We start from the raw sequence: 12031 nt of genomic DNA, 5'->3' as shown, positions 1-12031 counted from the left end.
AAAATTGTAAAGAGCAGTACATTGGGGAGACTCAACAAATTCTCAAAAAAATACTTTATCAACATCGCAGGGATAATATAAGTGGACCTCAATCGGCAGTACATTTGCACCTAAAAGCTAGCAACCACTCATTTGATGACAATGAGGTTAAAATCTTAGCGAAAGAACATAGATGGTTTGAAAAGGGGGGTAAAAGAAGCGATTCTTATAAAACAAAAAGATCCTTCATTAAACCAGTCTGGTGGGGTGAGGTTCAATTTGGATCGTTCATACAATAGCCTGCTTAGGCAAAACAGGTTAGGCAACTTTCACAATGCTGATGAGGTGATACCGGTGGGAGTGGGGGTAATAGGCCAGTCGTTAGTCAGGAATGTAGGAACAATCAGTGGGGCCACAGGGAGGGGTCCTCTGCCCCCCCCCCCCCCCATCTGAGAGTAGGGACCTATCATAGCTGTGTCCGGCGCCACCATGTCTGGACATTAGGGATATATAAATGGGGCCGATACGACCAGGCAGACTTTAGTTCGCTGACGAAGCCTCTTGGATAGGAGGCGAAACGTCCGAAACCTTCACTTTTGTACAGATGACGGCTGAAGAAACCTTCTCATCGATGGATCACTCCTGTACGACTGAGAGCTTACACAGACGTATTGTGTCCAGACGTATATTTACATTTGAAACTTGAATAATACAGTATAATACACATTCAACGTACAGTAATTTGATTGATGAAAATTGATGATTTGTACACAATATTCATGATGTTTGTGCATGTACACACACGAACAAATATCAGTACATGTTTCGTAATGTGATACTGGTGCATGTGATTGGCTGTGCATGAAGAAAGAGGTCTGTGAAACATTAATGAGCAGGACATGTAGCACCGGGCATTCTCACTGAGCCACCATAGCACATCCAAGTGGAGCTATGGGGACTGTCGAAGAAACTCTAAAGTGTCCTGCTTGCCAGGATTTTTTCACAGATCCTGTCACACTTCCATGCAGACATAACTTTTGTCTGACCTGCATCCAGGCTGTCTGTGAAGAGGGTCCTTTTTTCTGCCCAGAGTGTCAAATCCTGCTACCATCCAACATCACCCTGGAGATAGATGCAAGCCTACAAAGCAAAGTGAATGAGTTCTTTATCCAATCATCAACGTTGGCGCTACAGTCAAAAACCGAATCTTCATCAGTGATCCACTGCGACCACTGTATTGAGACGCCATCAGAAGCTATTAGGACCTGCCTGACCTGTGACGCCTCTTTGTGCCAGGCCCACGCGTTGTTGCACCAGGAAAGATCTGTATTGAGGGAGCACACCGTGGTGGATGTGACGCCAGATCTGCTGTCTTTAAAATGCAAGGAGCACCGTGATGAGCTGAAGTTCTTTTGCTTGGAGGAGAGAGTCCCTGTTTGCTGTTTGTGTGTCCTGGTTGGTGCACACAAGAATCACAAAGCAGCACTGCTACACGACGCCTGCACAGATCTAAAGGTAATGAAATAATGGAATTGCGTCAAATATTTCTATGCCAGGATTCCACGCAAAAGAACGATTTGTGTGTTTGTTTTAGAGCATGTTGGAGACAACTGTGAAACAACTACTGGAGATGAGATGTGACGCAGAGAACGCTATTAAAGACTTGGAGTTCATGTATACGCAAACAGTGGTACGGTCATTGTAAAATAAATATTCGATGAATAGGTTTCTTCAGCCGTCATCTGTAAAAAATAAATATTTGAATTGATATTTTAGCATGTTATATCATTAAAAAATACTTTTTAGATGTCTGCAATGGATTTCCGAGAGAGAATCTCAGACAAGTATAACAGGATCCGCGTTGTGCTGGATGGCGACGAGCGTCTAATGATGCAGATCATTGATGCAGAAGAAGAATGCATGAGCGAGTGGCTAGAAGCGCAAAGAGAAATCGTAGATGCTCGCATCAAGGAGATAGACAAACTCAGAGTTTCCAGTAAACTACTCTTACAAGAAACACATGACTTGAGCTTCATACAGGTAAGGTGGAACGATCGTTTGCTTCAATGTCATGGACACACTTCGAGTAGATGACCTAGTTTTATTTTCTGTTAACAGCAAATCACAGCTCAGAATATGTGGTTAGTACATTTGTCATTCATTGTCATAATTGATGGATGTCTTTTTGACGTGTGCTTTCTGTTTGATTGTAGTGACCCTCCAGGATTGGCACCCATTCAGAAAATAGACAAAGACCTGTGTGAGCTTGACAAGATGAGAACAGTAGAGAAACTGGTGGATGATCTGTCAGTGGCTCTGTCGCAGCACTTTCCTCGAATGTGGTCCTGTAAGTAAAATTATCTTTTCCATTGGAGCGTCCTAAATCTGACACACGCTGGAAGACTTTGTAGAATATTTTCGACTAAACAGCCAATGTTATTTCGACGTCCATAATCCATTGAACCCAAGACCTCTGCACTGTGAAGTCGACATGCTAACCACGGCACTACCAGTCTGCCACGCTATAAAACATAATATAGCATGCTCCATTCTAATGAGGAGTCTGAAGAAGAAAGGAGCGTCAGCGCAAAGCGCCGATGCGTATGTGGAACTGTTGCGGCTTGGAATTGAAGCAAATTTATGTGGAACAGGAGATGTGAGACAATCTCTTTTCGTCAATGGATGCTACAGCTGCGTGTTTGCTTTCAACATTTAGCTTGTAGTTGACATGCACATTCCACCATGATGTCCCTGATCCACTGGTGGAAAGAGGCTTTGATCCTCTCCTCTTTCATCTAGAACTGTTTCATGTCATCACAAAGAGGGTACAGCAAGTCCTGAAGAATTAATGTCTCTCTGTGTCTTTGTTTTGTCATATTGTCTCTATGCTGTCATATTATTTGTTATTTAGTTTTTTTTTGTTCTTTTGACTTGAAGACGGCGCCGCGAGAGTGGCTGCCTTTCCAGTAGCTCATGTATTTCGTTTTTCTACTTTCATTCCTTTCATCACTTTGCTGCTGTGAAATGTAAATTTCTCCACTGTGAGACTAATAAAGGCATATCCAATCCAATCCAATAAATTCATGTTTGATTGTCACATGGTATCACACGTGGAGGATTTTGTTCGAATTTTGAAAAAAAAAATAAAATAATAATAATCATTTATAATTCAAATCATTAATTTCATTTTTTTCATATATATTATATCTATCATTTATAATAATATCATTTTATAATAATAATAATCCTTTCAAAACTCTTAAGGACACTTTACAGTCACGGGATTTTTTTTATGTGCGGGTGAGCAGCGACAGCCATTTGCGCCAGCGTTCGCTCTGCCCGGAAGTAACACAGCAGCAAAGTTCTGAAAGGAAGAGGAAAGGAAAGAAAGAAGTAGAAAAACAAAATACAGGAGCTGCTGGAAAGGCAGCCACTAGCCACTCTCGCGGCGCCATCTTGAAGTAAAAACAAACAAACAAACAAAAAAAACTAAATAACAAATAATATGACAACACGAAAACACAGTCATTCATTCTTCATCACTTGCTGTACTGTCTTTGTGACATATAGCAGTTCTAGATGAAAGAGGAGAGGATCAAAGCATCCTTTTCAGCAGTGGATCAGGGACGTCATGGTGGAATGTGCACGTCTACTACAAGCTAAATGTTGAAAGCAAAGCTGTAGCATCCATTGGCGAAAAGAGATTGCCTCACATCTCCTGTCCCACATAAATCCGCTTCAATTTTGAGGCGTGCTTTTTCTCAGTTTTTTGAATGAAATCTAAATTATGCCACTTTTGGTAGCAAAGGTGAGACCAGACATGATGTACAGCTCAATGTAACTGAAAAAAACAATGGGAGGTTTTATGAAAGCAATAAAAAAATGGTGGAGTTATTTTTTGGAGCAACACGTTCATCATTTTTTTGAGATAAACACTTTTCGCCTTACACTGTCTGGGAACCAATTAAGTTCGTAAGTTGAGGTCTCACTGTATTATGAGTATATTGTGAAAACAAAGACAACAATGGAGATTTCAGGCAAGATAGCTTGGAAGACACAAGAAAAGGTTGATAGATATGGAACCAGAGGGAAGCCATGAGTCTTCAAGAAGAAACCGCATACCGCACTGACTCCAAACAGGATAAACCAAAGGGAAATGATGAAGATATGATTTAAAATTCTTAAAAATCAACATATGTTCTGAATGATTGTGTTTGTCCTTTCAGATCTAAGTTGCCCTGCACTCGATTTCAAAACAGCCCATCCAAAGTTGGAGGTGTCCCAGGATGGGAGGCAAGTGTGCTGGGGAGTTCAACCTGACAGTGGTTCTCCTCTCATTCATCCATATGATTCCCAATACAGTGTCTTGGCTAAGAAGAGTTTTACGACTGGCCGACACTACTGGGAAGTCATCGTACAGGACAAACCATATTGGCTGATCGGTGTGACTACCGGTGCAGTCAATGGAGATGTTGGTCTGAGTCTGAGGCCTTCTGGTCTGGGTGTGAATAAGACTTCCTGGTGTATCTACCACGGTGATGGACAGTACATGGCGTGCCACGACACACAGGAGAAGCAACTACAAGTTGGGAACAAAGTCAGAAAATTGGGAATACTGGCAAATCTTCCCAAGGGGGAGCTGTCGTTCTATAATGCAGATACCATGAGTCTGCTTCACTCTTTCTGTGTGGAGTCCAAAGAGCCCATGTTCCCAATGTTTAACCCCTGTATTGATGTTAATGGCCTGAACGGGCAGCCTTTGACCATGTTTTGGATCAAGGATCCTTGGGATTGGACCATTCGCACAGATGGATGTGATGAGTGATTTTACCACGTCATACTTACAATCCAAAAAGGATGTTATTTGTTGGATATAATTGAGTCTGGTATAATATGAGTATTAAGTTTGTGTGTTTGATTTTGGTGTTTGACATGATTAGAAATGAGTGGCAGGCTGTGCATGTCACTCCGACCTAGGCCTTCAGTAGTGCTACACCTGCGAATATGGTCTGATTTACTACACATCCACTAGAGCAGGGGTGTCAAAGTCATTTTTTGCCGCGGGCCACATTGTAGTTATGGTTTCCTCTCGAGGGCCGTTATGAATTTGGGGAACCCATTAGAATGTTTAAATCCCTTCAAATATTACATGTAGAGCACACAGCAAATTAATGAATAACTCGTTTTCAAATCTGAAGTCAAGAATAATGACTTTTATTGTGGTTGACATCCAAAAATATGAAATTTTGGCTCAGATTTTAGCAATCATCATAGAATTTAACAAGTTTGATTTGCTTTCGCGGGCCGAAAAAAAATGATGTGGCGGGCCGGATTTGGCCCGCGGGCCTTGACTTTGACACCTGTGCACTAGAGGGTACCAATGGCCAGGAAAGAACTTGTGATTTGAAGAAATGTAAGAAATAATGTCATTAAACTGTTTTCATTTTTACTATGAACGTGTGGATTCATGATAACCTCATAACATTGCAATATTATTTGCTATTTTTGCTAGCTTTGGAGCTGTCCAACTTTTCTTAATGATGTCCATTTATTCTTGAAAAGTCCGTCTTGAAAATGGCTCTAACAGTATATCTGCAACCAAATCCTTTTCTTGTTCTCCTTAAGCCATTGTAGGTTGACAAAACTACTATTAAATCAACATAAACATTCATTTTCTTATGCAACTTGCTACAAATACAGTGTGCTAGCTCTTGACAGTATGCTCTTATCACCTAGCGGCTAGCGATACTATGATTGGCTAGTGACGAGCCAATACTAGTCAATAAACTAGTCAATCATGTGACTAGTCAATCATAGTTTGCAAAAACTCTGACCTTTCCAGCGCCTTCCAGCAGGCCTCGGGTTGCGAACTCGAACTCCGATTGGTTAAAGCAACAGTTTCATCGACATTGATGTTATGCTCCGAGGCCTGCAGAACTGATTGTGAAGGCGTCCCGGTAGATTTCTGACCCTGATGGCTGAAATGTGTGTGATTGGTTAAATGCTTAAATACGAAAACACATATCTGGAAGCAGCACAATAGGGGAAAAGCAATGAAAGGAAGCTGAAAGACAATTTGGAATTATTTAATAAGAATTCATGGACAAAATATAATTCACATTAGTCTGTGATTCAGATATTTTTAGGCCAGCAGAGAAGACCTTGCAGGGCCTGACAGCCCACCACTGTTAGAAAGTAAATGACACCACTGAACACTGTAAATATTTAATCCATTCATTTCTGGGGAAAACTACTGTCATGCAGTTGACAGAGTTCATGACTCGTCCATTGTTTGTTCTTTTCTCCACATGACCCTCGGCACAGCACAACACCGAGGTCATTCATACCTACGGTGTCACATGTCAGTCTACATCGCAATGGCGACCTGTATGAAAAATCTACCTAGTTAAGCCTAGATATAGGTGTCCCATTGCATCTTTACGATGTCTTCTTGTTTATCTCGATATCTCGAAAGAGAAAATAAGAAATGGTATCCTATTGAGTTGTACTTTGAATGTGCCCATTTGTTCATGTACAAATGAATAAAATGTATCTTTCATGCCTACGTGTGTGAACATAACCAAATTGGACCTGAAGTCATTTTCAGTTAATTAAACCAAACAAGTTAAGCTGTGTTCCAGGCGTTAATTAATCCAACCTGTTGTGTAGGCGATCAGAACACTTCAAGATGTCATCCTTATAAGTACATGAGTGAGTTATATATAATTACATTCACAGTCAAAACTATGACAACCAAACCCAATTCCTAATGAGTGAGGTTCAGGTTCCAAGTTCTAATCGATGGAGTAATACAGTAGATGCTTCTTATTAAGATGACGCTTGAGTCTTTGATTTGATCCAGTCCAAGAAGTGAGAGACTCGTGCATACACCCCTGGCTTATTTTTCTGTCCACATTGATCTCCCCAGCTCACCAAACCATAAACGATATGAGTATTGTTCTGCTCACAGGTCAGCGGCCCTCCAGAATCACCCTGAAACAACAAACGTCCTCAGCCACGGCCAACAATTTCAATGACTCAATCACTGTATGAGTATTAGTGTTTCATTTTCTCCTCACTTACCTGGCAGGAATCGATCCCTCCTTGTAGATGGCCAGCACAAAACATGGTGTTATCCAAAACTCCGCCATAAATGTTGCTGTCAGAGCATTTAGCTTGATTGATCAGCAGAACATTAGCTTCCAGCAAATGGTTCGAACCATAGTCGGCTGAAAGTAGAAACAGAACAAGACAATGGTTTGGCTTTAAAGTGTACAATCATTTTGAATTTAACCACCACGATTATTCGAACATAAGCAGAATATAGGTTGTACCATTTAACTTGAAGAAAATTCGACTTACATTCCTCAGTGGCACCCCATCCAGAAATAGTACATTCCTCCCCATCAGCGAACTCCCCTTCAGGCAGACAGGCTGCCTTCACAAATTGCGTCTCATTGGCACAAACACCATCAACGCCTGCCAGTCGTAGCAATGCTGTACAAATGCAATTGTAGTATATATCATTAGGTTACATTTAACATATAAACTATGAGTCTAAAACACTCGTTTTATTTGAAACTGAATGTATAAGTTAAATAAACGGGTTGCAGGTTGTTTTCGAAACAATCCATGAACAGCCCTGGATAGGCTGAACACCATTTAAAAAAAATCGGTGTGGGTTAACTGCAAACTACAGGAATTTGGTAGAGACAGCAGGTCCCATCAAAAAGTGCTCACCAATGTCATTATGAACTGAGACTGGAGTCTCCCTGTAGTTCTCATGCACAATAGCCTCTTCAACATTAATGATCTGCTCACTGGGCTCATCGGTGTCCAGGGAAAGTCGTCCCATAACAACCTGCATGTCATTTCCCTGCTCACTGTTCAAACACATAACCATGACATCTGGAATGTTTACAGTGTTTTTAAAAAAGATGCACATGTCAAAATTGCTCTTACATGCAGTGTCCAGCTGTCAGTACCCAGCAGCTGTCAATGAGAACACCTCCACAGATGTGCTTGTAGGGCCGATGGGTTCTTGTATGTCTCACTTGCAACGACACCTGCCAAGGTAATGCTCCAGGGGATACCTTCAATCCCCCAAAAATTCGGGTTACGACTTTCTTTGGTTGAGGCTTCCCACAAGTGTTGAACAGTTTTGCAGAAGAGGTGGGAGTAGGTTTGGGGTCACTTGGTTGCGGAGGCTGGATGGGTTTTTCGTCTGGGGCAGGTTTTGTTGGCTGGGGTTTTGGAGCAGGAGGCTGAGGAGGAGCTGGAGGGGCTGGGGGAGGTGGTTGGGGTGGAGAAGTTGGAGGAGCTATTCCTTCTGGTGTGACCCGGAGGAATTAAGCGTTCAGGAAGTACAGTAAAAGTATTATTTTTGTGTTATATGCACTGAAAAATTAATTTTGTGCAAACAACTCAAGTCTACGTACCTTCAGAACAGTCACTGACATCACAGTAGTTCCACAGCAGCTTTTGCTTTTTTCTGTAGAAACACCATGGCATCAAGTCGCCATCTGGGTTCCTGGGACATAGAAAACATCTGATTTAGCATCCTGGCTAGAATAAAACCTCTTTCTCATGAGCACCGTGAATTCATGCGTTTGTCATAACTTGGCTCGATTACTTTAATGCGCTTCACTTTGGAGACAGCCAATCCTCCATGAAGCATCTTGACTGGTACTCGTAAGAGGTAGCACATACACTCACTCCTACTCTGGCATCCCTTTACTGACTCCCTATATGTTTTAGAGTTCTTTTCAAGATCTTATTATTTGTCTTCAAATTTTTTTGATGGCCTGGCTCCTCCCTACACATCCGAGCTCATCCACCCCGACTCACCGTCTCGACGCCTCAGGTCTTCTGACCAGACACTGTTAGATGTGCCGAAAACTAAATGTAGGGTCAGAGGTGATCAAGCCTTTTCCATTGCTGGTCGAACTCTCTGGAATGACCTGCCACTGAACATCTTTAAAACTTGTCTGAAAACTGACTTGTACTCTTTGGCATTTAACTCAGCATGATTCCGAACTTGGTTTCACTCCTTGGTGCTTCCAGGAAGTACATATTTTCAACAGAATCAATTTCAGAAAAGGTTAACCTGCAGAAGTTGTGAGGGCCAAGGCCATCACTGTCCTCAAAGGAATTGAAAGGATCTACTCCATTCTTCAGGATGAAGTGAGAGTTCCAATGGAGGCATTCGTTGCCAGTAATTGTCTCGCTCACGGTGCCACGATATGACTCGCCATCATCCTCATAACAGTCATTTGGGCCTGAGAATCAAAACATCAATCATTTTTACATTCACACTATAAGTTGCACTCCAGATTCAACAATGAATCTGAAATGTAACTACTGTAAAGTCTCGTTATATTGATATCGGTTATATCGATAGTACTGCTTATTACGATACTATTTCTATGAACTCAAGGAGAAAATTACATGCCCGCAGGATCGGATACAGTAAAGTCTCGTTATATCGATATCGGATATATCGATAGTCCCGGTTATATCGATACTATTTCTATGCACGCACGGAGAAAATTACATGCAAACAGGGTCGGATATATCGATAGTCCCGGTTATATCGATATTTTTTCGGACTCCCTTGAATATCGATATAACGAGACTTTACTGTATATCGATAGTCCGGTTATATCGATATTTTTTCAGACTCCCGAGAATATCGATATAACGAGACTTTACTGTACTTTCAACGTCATTATTAGCTTTAATGTCACTTTATGCTTTGTTGTGACACTTACCAACGTGGCAGAAACGACCTCTGAATCCCGAAGGACACTCACAGTCAAAATCATCTCCATCCTTGATGCACTTTCCACCATTCTTACATGGATTAGGCTCACAAAGAGCAACTGTAGAAAAAGCAGCCAGCGTTATGTACTCGAATTTAACAAGCCATTGGTGTAAGTGAATAGAGTGACGGTTCCTTACATGTTTTACAATGTGGCGGCTGGAAGGGATGCTTGCATTTGCACTCATAAAAAGGTTGAGTGGAAGTCAATACACATTCACCACGGCCACAGAGACCTCGCGTGCAAAACTTTCGTGCTGGAACATTGATCGTGTTTTCATTGCTTATTTCTTGCAAACCACATTTACCGTACACAATAAAAGCCTTCTAACCTCTCTCGCAGCGTCTTCCCTTGAAATGGTTTGGGCAGTCACATTTAAATTGTCGCTTTCCTTTTTCCTCGCAGACTCCATTATTTTGGCAAGGGTTGGGGTTACATTGACCTGAGGAAAAAACGGGAAAAGGAAGGAGTAGCCCACAGAGAAATGTACCATACGATACATAAGAAAGAACAACTGAAACATCTCGGTTCAGGGTTTCTCACCCGTTGGCTCCTGGAGGTCAAAAAGCCATTCACTTGGGTCATCATCGTCATCATCTTCGTCATCCGAAGCCCCAACCAAAATTCCAAAGAACGGGTCTAAAGACATGACATAGACATATGCATCTGTGTGCATGTCACAACTGTGACATGCTAAAACATGAAATATGAATCACTTACCACTCAGTATGTCGGTAAATCGTTCTATCCATTTCGCACGTTTTCCATGCTGACTCTCCCTGATTTCTCGAGGACCGTGCTTATGGTCATGATGATGATGATGATGATGATTATGGTGAGGAGGATGATGGTGATGTTTTTTGTGCTTTTTAGGTTTCATCTGCAGAAAAAAAGGCGGTGAATACGTTTCCTTAGGGAACGACAATAAGTATTTTTTTTACAGGGGTATTTTTTTTTACACTAGTTAAATAGAAATTTGGAGTCTCAAAGGCATTTTGCTAGATAATTTAGGACGTTTCGGAAAAGTGACTATTTTACTATTATGTTAAAGGACATGTCAACATATGAGGCATTTTGCTACAGAGACAATTTAGGACATTTTGGAAGATAGCCTACTTCTATTAAATTAAAGGAGATGTAAAAACATGATTAAACTTGTTTACTTATTGTTAGTGTCTGAATAATTTTTGGGTGTTGATACACACACACACACACACGCACACAAATTCCTGTTTTAATGTTTTGTGAGGTCTAAGTAACTCCAGATAGGAGTGAGGACTACCCTTACTTATTGTAAGAGTCTGAATAATTTTTTGGGTGTTTATATATATACACACACACACACACACATATTCCTGTTTTAACGTTTTTGTGAGGTCTCGGTAACTCTAGATAAGGAGTGAGGACCACCCTTACTTATTGTTAGTGTCTGAATATTTTTTGGCTGTGGAAACACACACACATTTTTCAGATGTCCCGTGTTTATGTCTGTAGTTTCCGTGTTTTCCAATAGCTTCCCTGAATTCCTATGGAACAATTCCAGCTTTGAAAATTAGAGCAGTGGTGCGACTCAACTTTTTAATTAATCATGACTAATTAATGGCTGAACTTTATTCAAAAGAAAAAGGCATAACAACAGTAAAAAGAGAACTATAACAAGTAAGCACCAGAAGTGAGCAGGGAAGACTTACTTCGGCGGGTATGAGGATCACAGCAACAAAGAGGCAGAAGAAGAGGAGCTTCAAGTTCATGATGGCAGCAGATGAGCGGACACACAGATAAATGAAAGTGTCCACAACCAGTATCGCTCCCACCTTTGTCAACCTTTGCATGAGTACACTAACCTTTGATTCGCCTTTATCTTGCTGGTCAATAATATTGATTTTTTGCTATAATTTTGGGGATTCATATGCAGTCACCAAAACACAATATTGTTCAGTGCATCAAACCATTTAGATATTAACAATGATGAAGAACCATCTTTTTTATAAAGATTTGTATTCAGTTTTATATATATTTTTTTTGAATTTCCAATCAAGTAACTATTTTTTTTACCAAAAAAATCACATCATTGTGATAATGAAATATTACTACTACTAGTATTCTTATCAGATATGTTTTTGGTTCATTAGAGTTGTGATCTCATGGAATCATTGCATGTCTGCCCTGCGAGATCTCTGATATTTAGTGCCTCAGGCAAAAGTTCATTTGCAAGGAACTTATTTGTTTGA

General features: G+C 40.9%; 2 protein-coding genes across 4 annotated transcripts; one reads left to right on the top strand and one right to left on the bottom strand.

The window, feature by feature from the left end:
- The first annotated feature begins 929 nt into the window (after positions 1-929).
- On the top strand, positions 930-5908 carry LOC148889546 (tripartite motif-containing protein 72). 2 transcript variants are annotated; one of them, XM_089011502.1, is made up of 7 exons: positions 930-1131; positions 1276-1494; positions 1574-1669; positions 1786-2019; positions 2098-2120; positions 2193-2326; positions 4206-5908. In XM_089011502.1, the coding sequence occupies exons 1-7, from the start codon at positions 931-933 to the stop codon at positions 4802-4804; spliced, it is 1506 nt and encodes a 501-aa protein (XP_088867628.1). In that variant the 5' UTR covers position 930; the 3' UTR covers positions 4805-5908. The 2 variants fall into 2 exon arrangements, with proteins under 2 accessions (XP_088867628.1, XP_088867627.1); XM_089011501.1 differs by having other exon boundaries at positions 930-1494.
- Positions 5909-6049: 141 nt separating this feature from the next.
- On the bottom strand, positions 6050-11649 carry LOC148889545 (factor VII-activating protease-like). Of its 2 annotated transcripts, none has more exons than XM_089011499.1 (13): positions 11492-11649; positions 10521-10680; positions 10344-10439; positions 10132-10242; positions 9940-10056; positions 9750-9860; positions 9086-9257; positions 8418-8509; positions 7942-8308; positions 7720-7862; positions 7342-7476; positions 7063-7208; positions 6050-6972 (listed from the first exon to the last, which is right to left on the bottom strand). In XM_089011499.1, exons 1-13 carry the CDS (start codon positions 11630-11632, stop codon positions 6808-6810), a joined length of 1956 nt encoding a protein of 651 aa, XP_088867625.1. In that variant the 5' UTR covers positions 11633-11649; the 3' UTR covers positions 6050-6807. The 2 variants fall into 2 exon arrangements, with proteins under 2 accessions (XP_088867625.1, XP_088867626.1); XM_089011500.1 differs by having other exon boundaries at positions 7942-8305.
- Between the last annotated feature and the right edge of the window lie 382 nt (positions 11650-12031).

This window comes from Hippocampus bargibanti, linkage group LG13, assembly GCF_051943395.1.
Source record: "Hippocampus bargibanti isolate YZ-2025 linkage group LG13, ASM5194339v1, whole genome shotgun sequence".
Taxonomy (NCBI): Eukaryota; Metazoa; Chordata; class Actinopteri; order Syngnathiformes; family Syngnathidae; genus Hippocampus; species Hippocampus bargibanti.
This window is presented reverse-complemented; position numbering and strand designations above follow the sequence as displayed.

Excerpts from the sequence above, each read along its gene's own strand:
- LOC148889546 (XM_089011501.1), top strand. The coding sequence starts at position 931 with ATGGGGACTGTCGAAGAAACTCTAAAGTGTCCTGCTTGCCAGGATTTT. Across the intron at positions 1,495-1,573 it reads ACGCCTGCACAGATCTAAAG|AGCATGTTGGAGACAACTGT; the intron begins GTAATGAAATAA and ends TGTTTGTTTTAG. Across the intron at positions 2,121-2,192 it reads ATCACAGCTCAGAATATGTG|TGACCCTCCAGGATTGGCAC; the intron begins GTTAGTACATTT and ends GTTTGATTGTAG.
- LOC148889545 (XM_089011499.1), bottom strand. The coding sequence starts at position 11,632 with ATGCAAAGGTTGACAAAGGTGGGAGCGATACTGGTTGTGGACACTTTC. Across the intron at positions 9,258-9,749 it reads AGGTCGTTTCTGCCACGTTG|GCCCAAATGACTGTTATGAG; the intron begins GTAAGTGTCACA and ends TTTGATTCTCAG. Across the intron at positions 8,309-8,417 it reads TGTCAGTGACTGTTCTGAAG|AAGGAATAGCTCCTCCAACT; the intron begins GTACGTAGACTT and ends GGGTCACACCAG.